Source organism: Sylvia atricapilla, chromosome 18, assembly GCF_009819655.1.
Source record: "Sylvia atricapilla isolate bSylAtr1 chromosome 18, bSylAtr1.pri, whole genome shotgun sequence".
Taxonomy (NCBI): domain Eukaryota; kingdom Metazoa; phylum Chordata; class Aves; order Passeriformes; family Sylviidae; genus Sylvia; species Sylvia atricapilla.
In genome coordinates, this window is record NC_089157.1 from 3,908,697 (window position 1) to 3,933,319 (window position 24,623).

Below are 24,623 nucleotides of genomic sequence, written 5' to 3' on the forward strand. Positions count from 1 at the left end.
TCACCCAGCCAGATGCAAAGGCACAGCCTCCATCCCCAGAGCTGGCAAAGGAATGGCTCAACCCCCCCGAAGGCACAGCTGTTCCAGGGCCAGGTGTGCTGACATGACCCCTGTGTGATCAGCATGGTCCGAGTGACAGTTCTTGAGCCAAAAAAGCTCACAGGTTCACACGGAAAAACCCAAGAGTGACGGCTGTGACACAGCCTGGCACTGCTCTCATGCCGTGGGCAGAAGGACAGGTTATTTATTGCCCAGCTGGATGAATAAACCAACAAGGAAAGACTCCAGATGTGACGGTTTTGGAAAGACAACACCCCAAATCCTCCATCTTGACTCATATGTATCGCTACACACCAAAACCCCAGATTCTACGTTTCTAAACCTCCAACATCCAGGTGCTGCTGAAACCTTTGGACAGCCTGGGTTTGCATTCAACACTGAGGATTTGTCCCGTTCAGCAGCAGACGCAGTATCAGCATCCCCAAGGCAGAGGGAGGAGGAGAAGCAGCACCCAGCTTTGGGGTCAGCCCAGCCCCAGAGCTAGCCCTGCACACCCCACAGGCAGCAGGGAGGCAGCCCCAGGACAGCCCAGTCCTTGTGGAAGTTTATCTCTAATTCCTCTCTCCCCCATCCCCTGGGCAGGGGAGTTCAGATCCCTTCCCAAACTCTCTTCATTCACTGTTTGCTAGCAGAGCTCTGCGTGTTCCTGCTGCCAGAGCCCAAGGCACCGGAGGGGACAATAAGCAATGTTTCCCCATTGACAGGCTCGAACCACGTTTCCTGCCCCAGACCTCAAAGGTGCTGAACACAAAGCAAGGACACGGGGAGCTGCAGAGCACAGACCCCACTGCACTGCCTCCAGCGAGCAGCCTCATGGCCAAGCTCCCGGGGCTGGGGAGGAAGGGAAAAACCCCGGGGAAGGATGGAGAAAGGAAGAGGGTGAATGGAAAGGAAGAAGGGATGTTGGGCAGCACACATTTTAACCTCCAGATTTTAACCCATGAAGTCCCAGGTGGCTGAGAAGGATAAAGGCACCGTTCCTTGCAGGGTAGGCACCAGGAGGCACACGGGGAAGTGAACCCAAACTCTGGTTAATGCAATTGAACTTGAAATGCACAAAACCTCCAGGTAACTGCTCTCATTCGGACCTTGAGTGCTCATGCAAATTTAAATGGATTCACTTTAAAGGTGCAGTCGTGTGTCTCTGAAGCAGCGCTCACAAAGCACGAAAAGGCAAATAACAGGGTGCCTGTGATTGAGAGAGGGGTAACCTGTGCTGGTGATGTCAACACTGGGGTTTGTTCCCTTCAGAGGTCTGTTTCCAGTGACCCTCACGTTCCAGGGTTGCAAATTCCCCATATTATTTCATTTTTGAGAAGCTTCTCAAATGTCTGTTCAAATGGATGCTCAGTGCTCTGTGCACTGTACAAGTGTATGCAGAGAAAGAAAATAGATATTCCATTTTGCAGTAGTACTGCTAAAGGGTGGGGAGAAGTCAAGCACACCCAGATTTTAGGAAGACAGAGAGCTCCCTCCCCTGCCTTCTTGGGGTTAACCCCCCAGGGCTAACTTTTGGGAAAACCACAAGGAGAGGGAGAAGGCAGGAGCAACTTTAAGGAAACCACTGCTATCTGCTGTGAAAACAACCCCAAACTCCACACGCACACAGTGATCAGACACAAAGCAGGAGCTCACGGGGCTGGCACAGGGTGCACACATTTTCCCTCACAGGTTTGGACATTGCCAGCAGGAAGCACTGCCAGGTGCAGAGAAAGCAAGGAAGGAAATCACTGAAAGGAAAGTGGGCCAAGCCCTGCTCAGTCAGGCTCAGCTGGAGCCTTCTCTCCTCACTCACCTCTGCCAGGCTCACCCAGCCCTTGGCCGGGCCAGGAGCTGCTCTTTGTGCATGAGCACAGAGAAAAGGAGGGGCTGTGGCCATGGCACAGAGCCCAGTGGGCAGCCAGGACCATTGCCACTGTCCCCAGCCACAACAGTGGCACAGACACCTGCAGGCATTCAGGTAGGTCTTACTTGCTGTTCCTTGTCTGCTTCTCCAGTTTCATGCTGGGATTATGTTCCTGGGGCATTTCATCTGACAGGAGAGCTGTTTTCTTTCCTGCCTGGTTCAGTGCAGTCCCTCAGTCCCAGCTGAGCACTCCCACCAGGGTTTTAGCACATCAGCCAGGTACCACCTCACAGCCCCAGCCCTGAGCTGGAGAGGATGAATGCTGCAAGCCCATTCAGGAATCAGGCTCAGGCTGTGCTGGGAAAGGTGCAGGAAGCAGCCAGAGGGGCCAAAGACCTCCAGGGCCTTTAGAGGCAGGAAAAATGGGGATTCAGCTGGTTCTTTCACAGGTTATCTCAGTTATCTGCAGCACTGGATATCTGGGAGGAGAGCACAGAGGGAGGATAGAGCAGCAGAGCACAGCATTCCTAAATCAAATTATGTTTAGTGAAGCATTTTCACATGAGGAAATGCAGGTCCAATCAAGTGGTCCAACTCAATCAAGTGTTACTCCATTATATTCCCTCTATGGCTTTTACCCCCAGGCTGGACCCAGCCAGCAATGAGAGGATCTGAGCCTCCATGGACTCTTTGCTCCAAAAACCTTTCCTTTCCATTTTTATGAGCCTTGATGATGGGGAAGAAAGAAAACGTTGACTAAAACTGTTCTTTTCATTTGAAAAAAAAAAAAATTAAAACCAAACCAAGGAGGTCCTCCTCTTTCCAAGGGAGGTACCCACACTCTCAGTGCCCTTTGCCAGGAGTTTCTTTGCCCCCTCACTCCATCCCCCTCTCCTCTGGGCACACAAGGAGCTGCCCTGCCCGGGGCTGCAGCTCTCAGCTGCTCCACATGTGCTGCCAAGCACTGTTTTGCCACTCCCTGGCTATTTCTTATGAAAACCTCTATTTATTCAACACAAGGGAACACAAATCACTCAGATCCTCCTGAGTCACTACCTTTCCTAAATCAGAGACCCCGCCCAGGACACAGAGCTCATCACCACGCAGAGCTGGGGTGGCAGTGGCAGCAAGGGATGGCTGTGACAGCTACAGCACACAGCCCCCTGAGCTTCTCGTGGAGGCACCTATCTCTAAGGACAGTCCCTGTCAGAGCTCTCCTCCGTGCTGGCCCTCAACCTCTCTGCCTGAAAGCCTCAAGCTGCTGGCAATCCCTTGCTCCTCCCCAGGCTCGCTGCTCACTCTTTAACACTCCTGTGCTGAAGAATTAACAGCAGCTGGCAGAGCAGAGCGAGAGGCAGGGCTGGCCACTCCTCACCCTCCTGGGAGAGCAGAAGGAGTTTCAGATAAATATTAACTCTTCCACAATCCTCTGCTGATGTTTTCCTTCCTGGACCCCTCCCTGCCATTAGTCTTGTCCTCTTGACCCTCCTGGAGAGCCCCAAACAGGGGAGGTCTCTCCACACCTGAAGGTCTGTGGTCATTCCCTGCTGAGAAAGGCAGAGCTCCATGGGGCACTGCTCCTCTGTTCAGCTTTGGTGAGACCCCAGCTGGGTCACTGTGCCCAGCTCTGGGGTCCTCAACATCAGGAAGACGTGGACTTGCTGGAGAGAGTCCCAAGGAAACCATGAAGAGACCATGAGGGCTGGAGTCTCTCTGCTCTGGAGCCAGGCTGGGAGAGCTTGGGGTACTCACCTGGAGAGGAGAAGGCTCCAGGGAAAGCTCAGAGCCCCTGCCAGGGCCTGAAGGGGCTCCAGGAGAGCTGGAGAGGGGCTGGGGACAAGAGATGGAGGGACAGGACACAGGGAATGGCTTCAGGTGGCCAGAGGGCAAGGTTTAGTTTGGCTATCAGGAAGAAATTCCTCCCTGTGAGGGTGCTGAGGCCCTGGCACAGATTGTCCACAGAAGCTGTGGCTGCCCCATCCCTGCAGTTACTCAGGGTGAGGTGGGGTTCAAGGCCAGGCTGGATGTTGCTCTGAGCAATATGATGAAGATCTGCACAATTTCTGGGCACTTTACACACAGGCAGCACAGGAGAGTGAGGGCCACACTCTGTTCCTGTGCACTGAACCAGCTCCTTGGCATGGAGGGGTGACCCCACACAAGGGCAAACCTGCTGAGATGTTTGTTTCATCTTCTTCAGGTGCATCCCAAACAGCTGGATTTTCACAGTGCTTCTATCAGGAAAGCCCCAGGAAGGGGCTCTCTCTGATGGATTTCATTGTGTTACTGCACTGCAGCACAACCATGATATTCCTTTACCTTAAGTCCCCATTGCTGAAGAAAGGATGATCCACTGAAGGGAAGAAAACACCCCAAAACTGGGCAGCAGACCCTATTTTCATTTAGCAGCAGAATCCTCCTGTCCTGGACTCTTCTGAGCATCATAAAACACTTTTAACCAAAAATCAAACTACAAAAATTTTAAACCAAGAAGGAGTTCTCCACTGATTTGCTCCATCAGGAATGTTTCTTGATCCTGGTGCATTTCTAAGAGCTCACTTACTGCTTTTGTGGCTACCAAAATTTTGGCAGAGACTTCACACTCTGCAGGCCATCCCTGAACACCCACAGTGCTTCAGCCTCAAATCTCACTGCAGAGCTGCTTTCCAAGCAAGATAACCCTGTGACAAAGGGCAAATGCCTCCTGCAGTTCCCATTCCCCAGCTGAGCCTCCGAAGCCTCCCGCTGGAGGTCCGGGTGATTCCTACAGCAAGAAGAGGGTTTGGAATAAGGGGTCCATGTGAATATGGTGTGTGGAGTTACCTCCCTGCTATCACTCTACAGCTGGCAAGGCACTGTTCTGTCAGGAATCTGCTCGGGACAACCATCTCTCAGCTGAGAGAAATGTGGCACACACAGCTGCTGAGGTAACCAGCACTCACGGGCTGGCACACAGAGAGCTGGGCAGGACACACCAGCACTCCTCACACACCCCTTCCATCCATTTCCCCCCATTTCCCAGTGAACAGGGAGTCTTCCCGGCCAGGTGCTGCACTCCATTCCACAGCTGTCCCACTCCTCCTGTCCCCACTGACACCTCAGCTGAAGTGTGCCACTGCCACCAGCCCCGGGAGGATCCCCTCCACTGCCCCATCAGCACCTTGAGTCAGCCATGTCCCAGCAGCACAGGACATGCCTGGGGCTGGCAGAGGTGGCAGTGAATATATTTCTCTCTCAGCACTCTTTTACTCTGGAGGAGTCAGAATCCTTTCCTCCATCCTTCAGATGGGGAGAAGACAAACAAGAGATAAACCCTCATGCCACTGCCATTCCTGTCCCCTCTCTCTGCTGCTGAAGTCAGGCTCTACTGAAAGGGCTCTCAAGGCTTCATCCAGAGATGTCTGGTGCTGAGGTGAGAAATAACCTTACTCCAAGACTTCTGCTCCTGTCCTGGAGGAGCCACACTGCACTTTTCCATTTCCTTTCCTCAGGGGAACCCTGTGGGCCTTGTCAGCACTCATCGACAAATCTGTATCACGCTCCAGCGTGGAAAATTGTTATCTTAAAACACAGTCAGCAGCTGAAGCCCCCAAACATTACAGAGCATTCAAGCCCTGGTCATTCCTGAACTGCTGATTTATAATTTACTGTTTTCCTCACACCAGAGTGCAGAGCCAGGTTCTGTGGGAAAAGCATCATGCTCTACCTCCTCACCTCCAGTGTTCAGCAGCCTTTGGGGACTCAGCGGGATCACACATGAGACTGGAGATGGATGAGAGGTGTTCTAAGGGAACAGGATGAGCAGCCAGCACTCAGCACATCCCCTCACCAGCTCACAGCCCAGGGCAGCCAGCACTACTCCGGAATTCCTCAGCCGTGCACTCAGGCACCCACGCTGTGAGTAACACACGGCTCTGCTGGGAGCACGTGGGAGCCCCACAGGACTGTGCCAGGCAGCTCAGAGTCCACATGACAGCATTACACAAGTGCCCTGTGTGTGTCCCTGCAGGAACCAGGCACCTGAGCTGGGAGCAGCCTTGCTGCTTTAACTTCTTGCTGCCCAGAGCTGGGATCACCTAGAGAGCTGTGCCTGCAGAGGGGACTCTCCAGGCTGGCTGCTGACCAAGCTGCACCCTCTGCTGCTTTGCCCTGGCGAGGAGAAAGGCCATGTGTGATGAAGGGACACGTGTCAAGCGAGGGTTTGTCCCCAGGGAGCCCGAGGGGAGCACGGGGGACACTCTGGCAGGAGAGCTGCACAGCTGGGGTGACCGGTTTGGTGCCTCAAACAAAAGGGAATAGAGGCTGCCCAAAGAAATCCGTGTGACCTCATCTAAGGACACATCCAGAGCCATGAGGCTGCAGCCACGGGCTCCAGTTAACCCCTCAGCTGCTCCACCACAGTGAAAGGCACCTCTGTGCTCCAAACACAGAATCACAGCAGAATTAGGGTTGGAAAAGAACTCCACGAGTTCACTGAGTCCACCCATTAGCCCAGCACCGCAGAGCTCACCACCAAACCATGTCCTCGAGTGCCACACCCACACCACTTCTGAACATTTCCAGGGATGGTAATTCCACACTTCCTTGGGCAGCCTGTTCCAATGCCAGACCACCTTCCCAGTGAAGAAATTTTTCCTGATATCCAATCTAAACCACTCCTGGTCCCTTGAGGACATTTCACCGCACACCAAAGAGATGCTGACATGGCAGAGCACATCGTGCACCCTCCCAGATTCCAGCTGGACCCAGGGTGCTGCACCCCCAGCCTGGATCCCAGGATGCCAGCAGGAAGCTACAGACAGATGCAGGATGAGCTGAAGGGCTGAACCAAGGTTTACAGGACGTTCCCAACCTCAGTTTGCTCACGGTGACACGTGGAGGGCTGTGCTGGGAGTGGCAGTGCCCATGTCTGAGCTGCAGACGTGTGACAGTTCTGACAGCACTCCCCTGAGGAAAAACCCCTCACACACCTAATGGTTTTTATAGCACTCTGGATTTGCTTATGTAACAGCCATCATACACGCTCCAGTGGGGAGCCCCCGGCTCCTGCCATTCCTTTTGTTTATCTCCACTATTCTGGTTAACCCACAGCCTCACAGAAACCGGTTTCTAGACTTGTCCTCTCACAGACTCCAGGCACAAAGAGAGGACGTGACCCTCAGGGCAAGGTACTAAAGTCAAAGGATGGAAACAACAAGATCTGTTGTATCTCCTGTGAATTTTGAGCAATCCAAATTAGTGAACCCTGCTGAAATCCTGCTGTCCCTGTGAAAACGATGATGCCAATTTAAACTGTGCCCACAGCTATGTGTGTTCAGCTTTCCACCCACCTGGCCTCACATCTTTCCATTTCAGTGCCCATGGGGAAGGATCCCTGGGCTCACTGGCCGTGCTCAAGGCACATTTCAGGTTCTCTGCTGCTGTTTCACCACGTTATGAAATAGGAACGACCATAACTATTAAAGCCAAAATGCAAGGCTTGATCAGGGAAGAACCAAATAAGACAGGAATTATCTTGTTGAAATTTTCAAGTAAGACTATAATATTTTTATTTTGGCTAATCCCAGGTACCAGAGACCTCCTGGGTGCCTTGGGCAGTGTGGCAGTGACATCAGGGTAAGTGGGGTGCTAGAGTTTGTGTCCTGAGCAAAAGCTCACAGGCTCAAACCACAACTTGCAGCTTTAAACCATCTCACTTCTCCTGCACCTCCATCTCCTCCTCCTGCATCTCCAGCCCACACTGGTCCACCCACTGTGGCTTCTGGCCCAGCTACCACCATCAACATGGTCAGTGAACAAGGGGCTTGAGCAGGTGCAAACGACATCTGGATGGGAGCCCCCCAGTTTCCAACCAAGAGAAACATTCAGACAGTACAAGACAAGCTGTCCCAGCAAAGGTCCCAGCGAGTGCCCCTTCCTAACACAACCCAGAGAGCTGGCCTGCACTTCCTGCCTCTCCAAATTATGCCCTGCACTTCCAAAAAGCACCGAGACAAGTTGTGGCTGATCCTCAGCCAGCTGCTGACGAGGCAGAAGCGGGGCCGCTGCGCTCTCCCTTTTTGGATGGAAAAGCCCTGCCCCGGCCCTGGCAGGCTCCAGGCAGCCTCACAGCCACACAAAGGCTCAAACAGGAAAGCTGAGGCACCTGCTCCCCTCCCACCCCTTTGGGACCTCTCGTGAACAAAGCACCTGAGCCACAAATAGCACTGGGCCAGAGCAGAGCTGCCGAAACACAGCTGGAAGGCATCGTCCTCCCTGGGTTCACCTACACAGGGAAAATATGCTGCTTTAGCTAAATCAGTAAGCTCTGCCTCTTCATGGACCCTCTCCTTGTGTTACCCTTGCCAGAGAAGTTCCTTCCTCTTTAGCAAAAACTGAGTTGTAGGCTGGAAACAAATCAAAGTAGAGAGCACAGCTGGCTGCCCGAGAGGAACACGATCTCGATTCCTTCCACTCCAACTGCTCTGGGCTGTTTTCTGGCTGAGCTGTGAACACAGCCCTGCTCCACATGGCAAATGTCAGCAAATATTTCTCTCCCTCAAATTCGCCAGGTACAGTTGTAGGAAAATGAAGCGGGAGTAACCTCCCCGACTCGCCATTCCTAACTCGTGCAGCAGACTGGAGGGGTGGGATCATCCAGAGGGACCTGGACAGGCTGGGGGGGACCTGTGACCCCCAGGAAATTCAACAGGGCTGAGGGCAGTGTCCTGCACCTGAGCCAGGGCAATCCCAAGCACTGGCTGGGCAGAGAAGGGATCTGGACTATTCCTGGGGAGGCCTTGGGGGTGTTGGCTGATGAGAAGCTCCACAGAACCCAGCAAGGTGCGCTGCTGGCCCAGAGAGCCAACCGTGTCCTGGGCTGCAGTGCAACAATCGTGAGCAGCAGGTCAAAGGAGGGGATTCTGCCCCTCTGTTCCCCTCTGCTGAGACCCCTTCCTGCAGAGCTGCCTCCAGCTCTGGGGCCATCAACCCAGGAAGGATGTGAAGAGCAGGAGAGGGTCCAGGGGAGGCCATGGAAATGCTCCAAGGGCTGGAGCCCCTCTGCCCTGAAGCCAGGCTGGGTGAGCTGGGGGTGACCTGGAGAAGGCTCCAGGGAGAGCTCAGAGCCCCTTGCAGTGTCTGAAGGGGCTCCAGGAGAGCTGGAGAGGGGCTTCTGAATCCCAGGAGCTTACCTGGGACTACCCAGCAGGTTTGAACAAAACAAGCCCCAAATCCCTGGAGCTGCTGCTCACTGAGCACTGCTGGATGCCAGGGCCACACAACCACTTCCAGAGGGACAAGGAAATTGGGATCACAGAATGAAGCTCCCAAAAGAGGTCAACAGCAGTTCTGCAGGTTCCTACCCTCACTGCACACCCCAAGGCAACACGTGGAGCTCTCTGGATGCCAGGAGTTGGTGGCTATGGAAATTCACGTCACCCCTTTTCTTTGTTTAGGGTGGCAAAGAGCCCAAAGCAACTGAGCCCCTTCTGCAACGCTTCACTTGCAACCACTGCCCAGTCATCCCAACCCCAATTTATCTTCTACAGGAATAAAAGCTTCTGGGTGCAAGGCCAGATGTGCAGAGGGGAAAATTTGGACCTGAAACAAGGGGAAATTGAGCTGCAGTTATATGGAGTCATAAATATTTACTGCGATGTAAACTGAAGGACTGAACTGCTCATTTGATTTTTTTAACTTGAAAAAAAAAAATTAAAATTTACAAGGTCTCTCACCAGAAAAGTGGAAAAGTATATAATTAGAGTCAAAGGAAAACAAGCTTGAACAAATGTGCTGTGTCTGTCAATGTGGATTCCCTACACCCCAGCTCCCTTTGGAGCTGCACCAATTCCCCCTTCTGTCCTTGGATGTCTGTACATGAGAGCAGGCGGTGCCAGGGCTGAGGCAGCAGCTTTGTTTGTGCATATGCACAAGATAAACACACACACACAGTTCAAAACTGCCAGCTCTGTGCTGGTGGCCGACTTTTGAAACATCAGCTCCAAAACGCAGCTCAGTCCTTCTGGCCTCTTGCTGTCGTGAAGCTTTTACACTCACACAACACCAATCTCCTCAGTAATGATCACTCAATGATTCTTGCTGCCACTTGACATCAGTCTGGGGTGCAGTGGCCTACTCTGACCTTAATTCCATCCTCCCGTTGATGGTGGTGACGGCACAAGGCTGTGGAGCTGCAGATGCCAGCAGCAGCACAGTGTCACAGCCCCTGTCACCCTGACCCGTGCCATCAGAAGGTGTCCCTGTGCTGGTGAGCAGGGCTGAGCAGGGCCAGGCAGGCAGTGTCCCAGCTCCCAGGGTGTCCAAGTGCACGTCCAAGCAGACATCCGTGACTAATCCCCGTCCCACACGTGCTGCTGGCTGCTTCCAGCACAGCACTGAAGTCACTGCTCCAGGAAGGCACCCCCAGGGTGGCTTTCTGCTGCCACCCACGCCGAGGGAAAAGCTGGAAACACTGTTTTGATAAGCCCATCTGGGAGCTGAGGCAGGATATGAGGGCTGAGGAGATGGATTGAAACAGCAAATCGAGCCTGGAGGGAGCAACTGAGTGACACAGAGACCAAGGGGACAGGAGAGGACAAAGCCTGAAATAAATGTGGTCAGAACATGACAAAGCCTGAAATAAATGTGGTCAGAACAGGGTGATGAGGAGGTGAGTGGGGTTTGGGGGGGACAGGCAGCAGAGAAAATGTGGCAGCAGTGATGAGGGGAGGTGATCTAGGCTGGAATCAGATCGTCTTTAAGGTCCCTTCCAACCCAAACCATTCTGGGATTCTGTGATATCACAGAAGGAAACACGAAGGAACATTTCAATGGCAACAAAGCACCTGCTAATGAAGAACAATGTCTGGGGTGTCCAAAGCACCTCGATAGGGAGACACACAGCTTCCCACAGGGGTTTGAACCAAGGAGCAGCAGCACAGGCTCCTCACAGGGGCTCATACAGCCAGCAAAAAAAGGCTACCAGAAGGAAAAGCCGAAATCTGGGCTGCCTCAGCCTCCCTTGGAGTACTTTAGATGAGAACAGCGACACTTTTCACTTGCAGACAAGCACCAGGGACAGTCCCTGGGCAGCCCCAGCATGTGTCACACACAGACAGAGCACACGGCCTCAGGTACTCACAGGCACTGGGAATTCTGCTACTGCTTTCCTGAGGCTGGGAAACACCTTTTGCAAGAAAAACAAACCCTCCCACCTGCTTCCTTCTGAATCAGAAGCAGCTTCCAAAACATTAAGCTGCAATTAGGGCTGCAAATTTAGCTACAAGCACTTATAATCCATAAATCTGCACATCCAATAAAAAATAATAGCTAAGGAGAGTCCAAAAGAGCTGCTAAGGACTAAAGTGGATTTCAACCACTCCTGTTTTCTGTCGCCCTGTGTTGAATTAGGCTGGAGCTTGCTAATTATTGTCTCTGGACCCATTATACAGTAAGGAATATTTTATATTCTCTCTCTTTTCATAGTTTGTTGGGCCTTTTAAAAATATATAGCTATATACCTCACTGTGTTTTTTACAGGTACTGCTTTCTTTCTGCAGCGTAGAGAGCTCTGCATTTACCAGCAGCAAGCTTTGCCTTTCCAGCCATGGCAGAACACATGATTTCTGAGTGTCACCTCCTGCTTTCCCTCTATTTTTTTCCCCCATTTGTTTTTGAATTGGATGAGGAGGTTCCAAAGAGAGAAATTCACACACTTACTGGGACTTGTCTGGTCGCTGAGCCTCCGAAGTCTCCCGCTGGAGGTCCGGGTGATTCCTACAAGAAGAAGGTTGGGATAAGGGGTCCATGTGAATATGGTGTGTGGAGTTACCTCCCTGCTATCACTCTACAGCTGTCAGGAATCTGCTTGGGACAACCATCTCTCAGATCCAGGGAGAGCTGCACCTTGTTTTAACCAAAAAACACCCGAGGAGAGACCTCCACCTTCCCCTGAAGATGTCAAACATTCAAACACACAAGAGCCACAAATTTATTTAGGGATTCCAGAAACACCAGAGAGGACTTTAGAAATCGTTATGTGGGACATTCACATTCATCTCTCACTCCAGAGTGTTTTATCCTAGAGAGAAGTGCAGCAATTCCTGAGACAGATTTCCTTGTAGGGAGAGGAGGAGAGCACAGGAATTCAAGGATTTTCAGGAGTCCTGCACTTACAGAGACTCCTCTCTGGATGGATTGCACCTCACCCTGGGAACACATCATGTGTGGGGTCAGAGCAGTGGAACAGGGGATGCACCTTCCCTTCCACACCCATTTCAGAGAGTCCTCAGGAATTCCCAGGTGCCTGCCTGCTTCCCACACTGTAGAGAAACCACTGGCACCTGCTGACTACAACAACATTCCTAATCCATCATCAACCTGTTTAATTTCTCTGCCATCCCAGCTGCCCCTTTGTAAAATTATGATTGCCACAGCACTCGCTTCCCACTCAGCAGGAACCTGAATACTCCTTAAAATCCCCAGAATTCCTATTGAGTTAAAACACAGCCACATGAAACTGCACATGGATTTGTGCCTCAGCTTCTAGCTTTTTACCTCAACAAGAGTGGCCACAACAAATGCAGTGAACCACCTCAGGTGGGCTGCTATGTCCTGGAATCCCCCCAGATGTTCTGGCATGGACATTCTCAGAAGGTCTGGTATGGACATTCCCAGAAGGTGTGGTAGCTCCCCAGCCTCTGGGGGGTCCTGCAGGAGGAGCAGCATGGTGTCCAGGATGGACACCAGCTCCAGGACGGTGTCCAGGATGGACACTAGCTCCAGGACAGTGTCCAGGAGGGACAACAGCTCCAGGCCAGTGTCCAGGATGGACACTAGCTCCAGGACAGTGTCCAGGAGGGACAACAGCTCCAGGCCAGTGTCCAGGATGGACACCAGCTCCAGGCCAGTGTCCAGGATGGACACCAGCTCCAGGACAGTGTCCAGGAGGGACAGGAGCTCCAGGCCAGTGTCCAGGATGGACACCAGCTCCAGGACAGTGTCCAGGAGGGACAGGAGCTCCAGGCCAGTGTCCAGGATGGACACCAGCTCCAGGCCAGTGTCCAGGATGGACACCAGCTCCAGGACAGTGTCCAGGAGGGACAGGAGCTCCAGGCCAGTGTCCAGGATGGACACCAGCTCCAGGCCAGTGTCCAGGATGGACACCAGCTCCAGGCCAATGTCCAGGAGGGACAACAGCTCCAGGCCAACGTCCAGGAGGGACACCAGCTCCAGGACAGTGTCCAGGAGGGATAGCAGCTCCAGGACAGTGTCCAGGAGGGACAGGAGCTCCAGGACAGTGTCCAGGATGGACACCAGCTCCAGGACAGTGTCCATCACCTCAGGCACCAGAAGCTGGAGCTGCCAAGCCCTGAGAACTCCTCAGCTCATTCCAAACCCTGCCTCAGCACACAAAAACCTCGGGGCAGGGTTTCTACCTGCAAACAGGTAAGAAAGCCCAAGGATTTGAGGGTGGTGATGTCACTCAATTGTATTATTTAAACTATCTTATCATCGTCTACCAGATCTGTTGGACAAGAAGCAAAGGGATCAAATAAAACAGCATCAATTTAAGATGTAAAAGAGCTCTGAACTGTGATTTGTAATGGAGTCACAACCTTACAAACCTTGTCAGCTGGAAGAGTGCATCGTACATTGTAGGAAAATAAAATACATCAAAAAAGAAATAGGTGTATATATAGAAAAAAGGGAGGAAAACTTTCACAGCAGTAAGGCCTGGGATAGAGGGAGGAAAGGGAAAAGAGCTGCCTGGCAGTTGGACATGGAAAAAGCATTTCATGCTCAGAACCCTGTGCTGGTGTGTATATATATAAAATATATACATATATATATATATGCACACATGTGTTTGCTCTCTCCCGTTCCTTTTCTAACAGAAAAAGCCTCTGTGCCTACAACGTGATGTGGTTGAGCCACAGGGCTGGGAAAGGGTGACCCAGGGAGAACCCATGGGCAGCACCACCCAGAGCTGTCCCTCAGAGAGCCAGAAATAGAGGCAGGACTGTCCACCCACCCACAGGGAGGGCCAGCCTGTCTGCTCCAGAGCTTTACCTGCATTGGGGCTACACCCACCACCCAGCCTCGCTTTCCAGCTCTGACAGCAGGACACGGGCTGAGGCTTCTGGGAACTTGTGCCTTACAACAAGCATTTTGAATTTTAAACATATTTTTGCTATTAAACCCAGTCCCTGAATCTTTTTTTTTTCTTAATTCTTTTCTCCTCTCTAAATGCCTTCTGCTTCTTTGGACGCTAGCAAGAATGAAAAGCTGTATTTCCTCTGCTGAGCAGATTTTTGAACAGCTCTTCTTGAGCCAGGCTGCAGGAGCAGTCACCAGCTCCAGGACATTGTCCAGGAGGGACACCAGCTCCAGGACAGTGTCCAGGAGGGACACCAGCTCCAGGCCAGTGTCCAGGATGGACACCAGCTCCAGGACAGTGTCCATCACCTCAGGCACCAGAAGCTGGACCCATCCCTGCTCCCTGCAGAGACACCACCTCTGAGTTCCCTGTGTGCAGGCAAGGTGCAGTGTCGAAACCCAACTTTGAGAATTGCTGAAAAAACCCCCGAGAAAGCCATGGCTGACGGGTGGCAGGCGGAGGAATGCAGATCTGCAGCCATGCTGAGCTGGTTAGCACAGCCTTTCATGTTCAAAGCCTCCCTTCAGTCTGCGGCGGGGCAGGACGGAAGCTGAACGAGGAGCTTACAAGCTTGGACAGGATCACATCTAGGAAATAAGCTTTATTCCCCTCAGCAACGACTGCAGTGGAAAAACACACACAGCACTTGGAGCATCCAGCACAGCCACGGGAGCATCCGTGCCCTGGCTGAGCCTGGGGCTTTTGTGCAAGCCTTGCTGAGGGTTTGTTTGTGTGCCCTGTCTCCCAGGTTTTCTCTGGGGAGCTGGAATTACCATTCACACCCTTTCTTGCAAAGGGGTGGACGAGCTGAGTTGGTTTGCCCTGTGTCGGAGGCAGCATTTAGGAGGAGGGTTTTCTGACAACTGTTGCTTCACTGCCTGTTAACAACATTAATAATACATAATAATGCTGTTCGTCCCCTCTCAGACAAAGGGAAAATGAGGAGCAAACTAGGAAATGGCATGATCTTGCAAAAGCAGGGCCCACAGCAAGACACAGACTTGACTTAACTTCAATTCTTAGAAATGGTGGAGTTAACCATCAAAAAACCTCTTTTCCCAAATGGATAACGTGGTGATAATTAACAATCAGTGGAGACCTGTAAAGAACAAATAGCATTGGGCAAACATAATGTTTTATGTTTCAACCAGGCAGCCCAATACCTTAACAGAAAATCTAGGGAGACGAGGCAGATCTGCGGAGTCTGAGCCAAGCTTTCTGTCTGTGATGCCCCACTGCCCCTCCACAGAGGGAGGATCCAGACACAGTCCTGGAAAGCAGATAAACAGCAGGGAATGCTGGCAGCCTGGCAAGGCAAGGGGAGAAGATCTGGCAAAAAAATCACATAAATAGCGAGGAAGCTATAAATATGCTGCTGTGAGCACACTGCCAGGGAACCAGCGGAGGGGACAGGACCAAGGAGCATCAGCTGCTGAGTGTGTGCTGGGGTTACCTCTATTTATAGCCTGGGAGCAGCAGTTTGAGCCCCAGGTTTGGGCTGTGAAACGAAAATCAAACATTTCCACTGCAGACACAGTGTCTGTGAGCCTTCCCTCTCAGCACGCCCCAGCCACAAGCACTCTGGACTGAGAGGCACAGTGCAGTGTGCTTTATTTAGCTGAAATCGGGAATTCTCCCCCTGGCTCCCATCAGAAGGAATCCAGAATGGAACAGTCCAAGAGTTAAAAGTCAGTCAGCCCAAAAGTGGCTCATTGAATGAGGCAGATGTGCCTCAGCAGGACAAAGCCCAGCTCAGCCTCACCTTGGCTCACTCACCGAGCAGTGTTTTTTACATTTTATAATCAGTGACTAATTCCCTCCAGATCCACGGGCTGGGGCCATGTGGCCCAGCAGAAAGACAGCAGCACCCCAAACCTCTGCACTTCTCTGGGGTCTCCTTCACAAGGGACAAAGCCCAGAATCGTCCCTATGATGGTGTCAGTGCCAGGCTCACATTTAAATTGTTCCCTCCAGGCAATATTTGGCCAAGTTTTCTACTGTTTCATGATTCTTGCTGATGTAATACAGTGGAGGTAAAGCATCCCAGGATTGCAACAGCAACACTTCTGGGTGCTCACCCTGCTGCAGGGGGGACAGACAGGGCAGGGCACGGGGATGGAATCCAGCTGCCTGAAGAAACATCCAGTGCGACTTTTTCTAGCTGAGTTGGCCAAATCTGAACCTAGAGCTAACCAGGGAATTGCCAGAGGTGCTCATCTCCAACGAAGTCAATGCATACATCCCCCAAAACACACCAGAGTTTTTTGGATGACACACTCCAAACCTTCTGGATGCATGTAACAGTGAAGAGAGAGCCCACGTGAGGCTGATTTTCTCCTCCCAGTGAGCCATCCATGCTGCTACATTCCCATGATGTCAAATCCAAAAGGACAAGCGAGCCATTCCCATTATCAACAGACACCACGCCGTGAGGACAAACAACGGAGGATGCAACTCAGGAACTCTCCCTCTCTAGGCAGTCCAGTAAAAACAAACCAAACCAACAAACTAAAGAGCCCAAGCCAAACAAAGGTGGTGATGGAAAGGGATGGGCCAAACCCAGCAGGAGCCGTCCCACACTGTGCTGGAGTCAGCAAAGAGGCACCAGCTCATCTGAGCAGCCAGCGTGAGCCTTGCTTCTGTTCCATGTACTGCCTGCAGGGGCTGGGATCAGGTAATGCAGCTCCCTTCTTCCCCCAGCACAGCCCAGCAGGGTGTCCAGGCAGCCCCGGAGATGTCTCCATCCAGGAACAGTTTCCTGCTCTGGGCATATCCACGCTCCTGCTGCCTGGGGTGTACAGCTCCCAGCCAGACCTCAGAGCCACCTCTGCACGGTCCCAGCTCTGGATGGTGGGGCTCCTCAGCAGAACGACCCTTCAGAGGGCTCACAGCACCTACACACCACCGGCAGCTTTCAAAGCAGAGGCTGGCAGGGTTGAGTGCCCCAGGGCAGGACCTGCAGCCCCTGGGCACTGCACACACCCAGCCTCACCTCCTCACCCCACCTTGCCCTGTGCCATCCCCTCAGGCCCTCCTGCTGTCACCTAAGAGCATGTAAAGGACAGCAAGGATGTCACTGCCCTGCTCAGGTACCAGTGCAGGCTGCTGGGACAGGGTTTGCACTCTTTGTTCATTGTGCAAGTCCATCCCAACACCCTCAGGACCGCTCAGGGTGTGAAATCCCTCTTGTTGTACTCAGGTCACAGAGTGACATTCATCCAGAGAGTGAGCAGGTGAATTACCTCCACTGACAGCTGCATTTCACCCAGGCAGGCTCTAAAAGCTCCAGGGATAAAGAAGAGTGGCTGGAAAAGACCTGCACAGGGAGGTGTCACTGGAGACAGCTGGGGACACAGGGGAGTCACTGCAAGGGAGGGACATCTGTGTGCAGATTAGCAAAGGAAGAAGGATCTCTATTGCTCCGAGTCCAGTGAACCACACAATTACAGCTTCCCTTCCATTAGCTTGAAATCCACTTGCAACATTAACCTCAAAAGGAATACAGTTAAAAAAAAATAAAGAGAAAAATCCATGTTCATTTCCAGTACTAATCAGAAACATGCACTGAAGAATAAAAGATACTTTTCCAGATTCTGCGTAACAGAAACCCTTTACAAAGAAGCTGAGCACAGCTAGAAAAAGAAAAAAAACTTCAACCCTAGTGCATGGTTTCATTCTGGATCAAATATCTGTGGCAGCAAACTGAGCTTTCACCAGGATGGAGAGATGCTGGTGGGGTGGAGTGAGGGATGCTGGAGGGGCAGAAGAAGGGAGGGAGAGATATTGCTGGGATGGAGGGAGAGACGCTGCTGGTTGAAGGGGCACGGATTGCAGACTCAGGAGTGCCCCAATACCTTCTCCAACACAGCCTAGATACACCAACAAGCTGTGTTCAGGTCAAAGGCTGAGCACAGGCAGCCAAAACCACCACCAATTTCCCTCCCATGGGAGCTGGAGCCACACAACATCTCCCGTCAGCAAATGGAGCCATGAATTCACACTTAGAAAGAACTCAGCCCGAGGCTGGAGCTCAAAACACCCTCAAGGAAACCACAGGAAATTTTGCATTAGCAAGATACATCTATTCCCACCACAACACTCTACTTTAGCAGGTGCCAAAAGTATTCTAACACTAAAAAAATGTTCCAGAAGCTTGTGCTGATGATAAGAGGCAGCAAGACTCAAGCCTCAGTTTTTGCAATGTTACAAAGGCTTCCCCAAGGCCAGCAGTGGCCTGCACAAGCAAAGGGCTGTGTTGGGTGGGACCAGTCCTGCACATGGTGGTAGAGAGTGACAGGGGACACAGCACTTTAACCTTGGCTCAAATTTAGGTTTTGATTCAACTTGTTAACTCAAATTAAACTGCAGTAATTCTCAGGAAATCAATTGCTGCATCCATAAAGCTTAAGGCCAGGAAATTGCCTTGGCTGACCCACCAAACCCACAGCACACACACTTCTGGCTGGTCAACGTGGATTCAAGCTCGTGCTTGGACTAAGTCTTGGCTTTTTGGAGACGTTCAATCTCAAGACTAAAACACTGGAGTGATCTCAAGTGCTTTGGCAAGTTGTTCAAGAACTAAAATGGCCTTCAAACAATTCAGAGAGTCTCCCTTTTTCCCCAGGAGTTTATTCAGAGGTGACTAAGCTCAGTCCTCAGTTTTTCACTTCACTGAAATAAGGAGATCATTTCACCACCCCTCGTGATCACCCGTTCCTCACTGACCACACAAATTCCTCACAGCTGACACTCATTCAGAGATACACTGGACAATCATGAAAGCACCAAAAAAGCAGTTTTTCTCATGAAAAAAGTGTGTTAGTCATCATCTGTGATCCTTCTGGCTGGAGTGTTCCAGCAATCCGGCCGGGCAGCAGTGACAGTGCCACGTCACCCCAGCAAAGACTTGCGCAGATGCATGTTCACACCACCAGTGTCCACACAAACTGTGAGGGACAGCAAAAACTGCCCCTTTGTACATCCTGTCAGCTCTGCTGGCTCAGGGGATTCCTTTACTTAGCAGCAGGAGGCAATGGGAAAAGGGTTTACGTGGGAATAGGAAATGGCTCTTGTGAAGCTCTGCTGGTTGGGGATGGACATGGTGACCACTGCCAAGGCTAAAATCCCTCCAGGTTCACTGCTGATGCTAACCAGATTTCCAGAGAGGTCTGTCCCTCTGAATTTTCCCTGTCCTCACCACAGTCCTCACTTGCTCGCAGTCCTTATCTGCCAAAATCCAAGAGAGAGAAGGAGGACACAAGAACTGGAATTCAGTGAACAGATGAAACAGTGAACAGTGGCATTTTCACTGCATGAGGGGGGTTTGAGCTTGTAAAGTCATGGCAAGAGCAGCTTGGATCTGATCCCATTTGTTCCTGGAAAACCTGCAGCATCCCTGCAGAAGTGGGAAGGAGGGAGGGCATCTGAACCCATCCAAGCTGCAGCCTTGCTCAAAGAAGGAAATAACTCTTCCATTAATAATCAAACTCTTACATTAACCAGCTGCCACAAGAGCTCCAGCAAGCTAAAAACGTGTTAGTTAATTAATATTAATAACACAAGTGTCTCCAGGAGCCTGAGTGGACAAGGGATAAGGCTCAGCACTCAGAGCACTATGGAAACAAAGGAAAAGCAAATAATCACTGCTCATCCTTCACTTTCCAAAACTGCCCAACATTTACAGCTCCCAGCCTCATGAGTGCACCTCACTTCCTCGGGTTCACCTGGCAATGGCCATGGGTTAGCTGGAGAAAACCACGGGCAGGTTGGAAGGAGGGGAAAGGAATTTTAACACTCCAGTGTGGTATTTCCACGTGGATCAAATACTCCTGAGCCACCCCTCAGCTCTGCTCCCCGCTCCACAGGCCTGGTGTGACCACACAGGACAAGACCTGGTGTGACCACACAGGACAAGTCCTGGTGCAAACTTCCCAGCCCAGCATCTGCCTCTCTGCTCTGCTCCAGCACTCTGTGCAGTCCTAGCACACGAAGCAGTAACGTGGTACTTCAGATTGAAAAACAAAATAAAATTGAAAAGTCATCCTGACTTAGATTTTAAATCAATTTCTTGCCACCTTCTTACAACCTCGATGCAATCGCAGTTCTTTCCTCAGCCCCAGCATTTGCTCGGTGAGCACTCACAGCTTCCCTGCTCATGTCACACACACAGAGAACTCCCAAACTTGTGTTTCAGAGGGTCCCCCTGGCAACAGCCAGCACTGGATTTATCATGGGAGCCCTGCAAGCCTGGGGCTGCCATCGGGATGGAATACAGACCCCTTCTGTTTGCCAGGCCCTGCAAGGCAAATGTTGATTTTTCCCAGAGAGGGGTGGGGATGTACAAAGGAGGAAAGCCCAGAACAAAGAGGAGGCAGAGCAGCGGCCAAAGGGCTGCAGACGACAAAGGGCAGAGGTCAAGGGCTCTGCTGAGCCTGGGTGACACACGGGGTGACCCTGCACGGTTCTTGTCAGAGGGCTGCCAGGACCTGCAGCAAACAGGACACCCAGAGCAGACCCTTAAGTTTCAGTTTTTATGTATTTCAGGTTCTGTGGTGCCCAGGGGTGCAGTTCTGAGCTCACAGTCAGTGTCACTCAGCTCTGCACAGAGCAGGGACACAAAACAAATCCTTCTCCTGCTGCACACCAAGGACAACTGGGACAAATTTTCAGGCCAAAAGCACAAACAAGGGTGGGCTGAAGAGAGAAGACAAGAAGGATGGGGCCTCACAACCTGCAGCTGGAATTGGACAATTAAACCCCAATATGCAAATGGACCAAAACTTATCAAAGTGTGAGACCTGGTGACTGCTCACCCATTTTGTGACCATTTTGGGTCCACCTTGGGTGTAGCCCTGGCCAGGCTCTTGTCCTGCCCAAGGTGTACCCTAAAGGCCTTTCAATAAATCCCTACTTTATTCTCTAGCTCTGTCCAGTCTCTGCTCCAGCTCAGCCTTCCCAAGGCATCATCCAGACACTGTGGAACACCCAGCCCCAGGGAGCAGCTCCCCATCAGAGCTGCAGGAGGAACAGGGCAGCCTCTGGGTTTGAGAGCCATGTCTGACTCTGCTGCAAAGGGAAAAGCTCAGCCAGGGATTTTCCTTAGGGGCAAGTCCCAGTTTCACTTAGACTTGGACTAAGTGTCCTCTTCCTTCCTGCCCTGTGAGAGATCCTCCACTGCAGCCAGGTAACAACTGGGTGGAGGAACCAGCACCAGGCAAAGGAGTAGCCAAGGGCCCATGGTCACTAAACTCCTTCCTAGCCAGAAACTCAGATGAATATTCAGGGTCAGGACCCACAAACTGTCTGGCCACTTGATGGAGAACAGCAACCTTGGAAGAGCATCAAGATCAAGCAGATAATGGCCACTTTTCTCTCCACACAGATATACAGAAATATTCTAAATATATTCTATATTCTGTATTCTAAATATACATACATATATATAATATATTCTTCAGGCTGCAAACACTACCAGAGCCCTTCCACCTGAGCAGCCCCAGTGCAGCAGCAGCCTGAACACACACACACAGAGCTCACACAACGATGAGTCTGCACTGCTGGGGCAGATCCCCTGCACAGAATTGCCTCAAAGTCAGAAAGCCCAAGCTCTGAGCTGTGGTTCAGCAGCCAGCTCCCTGCATAGCCCTACACAAAAACCCTGAGCTCAGAATTGCAGTTTCTCCCTTGGGACATCACACATGCACGTTTATCTCTGAGCCCAAGTCCAAGCACACCTTGATTCCCTGCTCCTGTGAGGGTGATGCTGCCCTGGGCAGATGCTGAGGTGGGCAGGCAGGAGGAGCAGCTCAGCCATGGGGCAAAGCCAGCTGCAAGCAGAGGTGTCAGAACTGCTCAGCCACCATCAGGACTCCAACATGACTCTCTGCACGTAATTTTCCTCCTCCACAAACTCTTCCCTGCCTCTAAAATGAGGTGTCAAACACGTCCCCTGGTCAGAGGAGCTGCAGGGATATATTATTTAATGGTTTTACATTTTAGCTGTACTTTCAAGAATGACTCAGACACTATCTATAGATTCCTGAGATAATGTCCGCTGTCCTTAAACGGGAGAGAAGGGAAATTACAATTTGAGACTACAATGAAGCCCTGGCCTCATACAATTGAGGGTTTTCTCCTATTAATTCTACCTCAGAAGTAGCCAAGGCAACCGAGTTTCATAAACTAATAACATTCTTTGGTGTTTTTCCTTGTATCTTACAATTATATTTAATAGTGGCCGCAACAGGGAAGTTGGAAGAGAACTTCAGCCAAACTTAGGACATATTTGAGTGCCTAATGCTGCAGATCAGCTTTCACTGGAGTTTGCAGAAGTGTCTTTACAAACTTCAGTATAATTCCATCTGGATCTTACAAGATGACCCTCAAGCCTCACTCGTGGAGCTGGTTTTGGGACCATGGCTGATCTTTCTGTGGATGTCTGACTTGGAGATGGAGGAGAGACCTCTGTCTGTGAGGGGCCAGTCAATTCCAAGATTAAATTTCTTGTGTGCTCCCCTTCTGCCCCCCAGATTCTGTCTATAAACCATTTAAAGGCATTTAATGAAGGGCCAGGTTGTCACAGGTCCCCACAGCCCATGCTGTGGCCTAGAATCCATCAGAGAGGTACCCAGCACAGAAGCAGTAAGTTCATTTAAATCAACAAATACGTGGAATCAATCTGTAAGTGCCAATATCCTATTGGGTTGTCCATTAAAATCTCTGTAAGGGACAAGGGGCAGGCATTGATCTTTTATCTCTGGTGACCACAGAGAGGGCTCAAGGAAACAGCAAAAAGCTGTGCCAGGGGAAGCTTAGGTTGGATATTAGGAAAAGGTTTTTCATCCAGAGGGTGGTTGGGCACTGAAGAGGCTCCCCAGGGCAGTGGTCATGGCCTCAACCCAGCCAGCATCCAAGAAGTGTTTAGACAATGCCCTCAGGCACAGGGTGGGATTTTGAGGCTGTCCTCTGCAGGGCCAGGAGCTGGACTTGATGAACCTTCTCTGTCCCCTCTCAGAATATTTTTTTAAATCCATGAATACAATAATTCTAGACCCAGCACCTCCCTTTCTGCCCAGCCATGCTCTCCAACAGCCAGCTCTAGAGCAGAGCAGCAGGAAAATTAGGAAGGAGTCCATTTAAATAAAGCCCAGATATAAAAACCATCTCTGGATGCCACTCCATGATTACACACTCCCCTCTGCAGGTACCAAGAGGTCCCAGTGCAACTCCTTCTCCTAATGGGCTTCTCCAGCTGCCAGCAAGGGAAAACCAAAGCACCTGGCACCACCAAACAGCCCAGCCCCGGCAAAAAGGCAGAGTGAAATCACTCCTGGCACAGGTAAAAACCGTTCCAAGTGATGGAGCAGTGCCTGCAGCCTCTGAGGAAGGCTGAAAGAGGGCTCACACAAGGAGGCACAAAGCCCATTCTGTGGGGCTGGTGAAAGGCAGCATTGTCCATGGAACATGGCACGCTCGGGGTAACGGAGCCCTGGGTCCCATCCAGAACCTCCCCGGGTCACTCACCCCAACAACCCAGATGTTCAGTCTCCACTGTGCAAATCCTTGGACAGAAAAGGCAGTTTTTGCTCCTCCTGAGTGACCCAAACCCCTGCACTGACCCTGGAGCCCCTATGCAATTCCAGGAGGGGATTCCAACGGGGTGGAGCTCCTGAGCAGGACCCTTGTGCCACAGGGAATGACCCACACGGGGAGAACCTGCCCTGGGGAAGGCTGCCAGCCTCACCTGGAAGGTATTTCCCTGTCTGGAGGCTCAGGTCAGTTCTGGTGCCCCTGACACCACGGTCAGAGTTCATTACACGAGCTGACCTTTCCTAAACAGCATCTCCTGAGCACTGCAGCACCTCCTGTCCAGAGGGGATCCATGGCACTGCCACATCCCTCCAGCCCAAACCCACCTCCACCTTTTGCAGCCCTGGCAGGATCATCCCCCAGACTGGAACCTCTCTGCCCTGTCCAGAGCTGCAGGACTGCCATGGGGCCAAGGCAGGATGCTCTGGGGGGTGTCAAAATTCCAGCCTTATCTCCAGAGGCTGAGATCACGAGTAGAAAAATGTTTCTGTGTTGTCTCAGCCAGCTTCCTGTTGGCACCCCTCTCCCTCCACTGAAGCACCTCTCTGTGAGCAGTTTCTGAGCCAGAGAAGAACATTCAGTGGTACAGATTAAATGTGTTTGCCACGTCTGAGACATCAGATTTGTGACAGTGCCTGTCCTTAGCATGACCCAGATGCTCCTCCACCAGCTGTGAGGCTGGGGCAGCCCCAGCTGCAGGGCGGATGCTGCTGCCACTGCTTTTGGAACCTGCTGCCACACCACAGGCTTGCTGCTGGCTGAAAGCTGGCAGCCACCTGCTTTAGTGCCTGAAGGAAGAAGGGATCAGGACCTGAGATCTCCAGAGGGTTTGACCCCTCACCCCACCAGCACCTGGAAGCCACAGCCACCAGGAGCTGGGCTCTGCAGCACTGAGTCACCTCCAGCCCCAGGTGGAGGGGGAAGATGGGGTGAATCATCTGCTGGAGAGAGGCTGCAGGGACCAGCTCTGATTTAGAGCTGCTTTGAGAT

The 24,623-nt window shown here is 51.7% G+C and overlaps 1 protein-coding gene across 1 annotated transcript in view; it reads right to left on the bottom strand.

Annotated features, from left to right (window-relative positions):
- SEPTIN9 (septin 9) overlaps positions 1 to 24,623 on the bottom strand; it is a 142,744-nt gene that overhangs the window by 103,754 nt on the left and 14,367 nt on the right. The window contains exon 2 of the mRNA XM_066332094.1: positions 11,606 to 11,662. Within this exon, the coding sequence (XP_066188191.1) occupies positions 11,606 to 11,662 (57 nt within the window). The remainder of the gene's footprint in view (positions 1 to 11,605; positions 11,663 to 24,623) is intronic.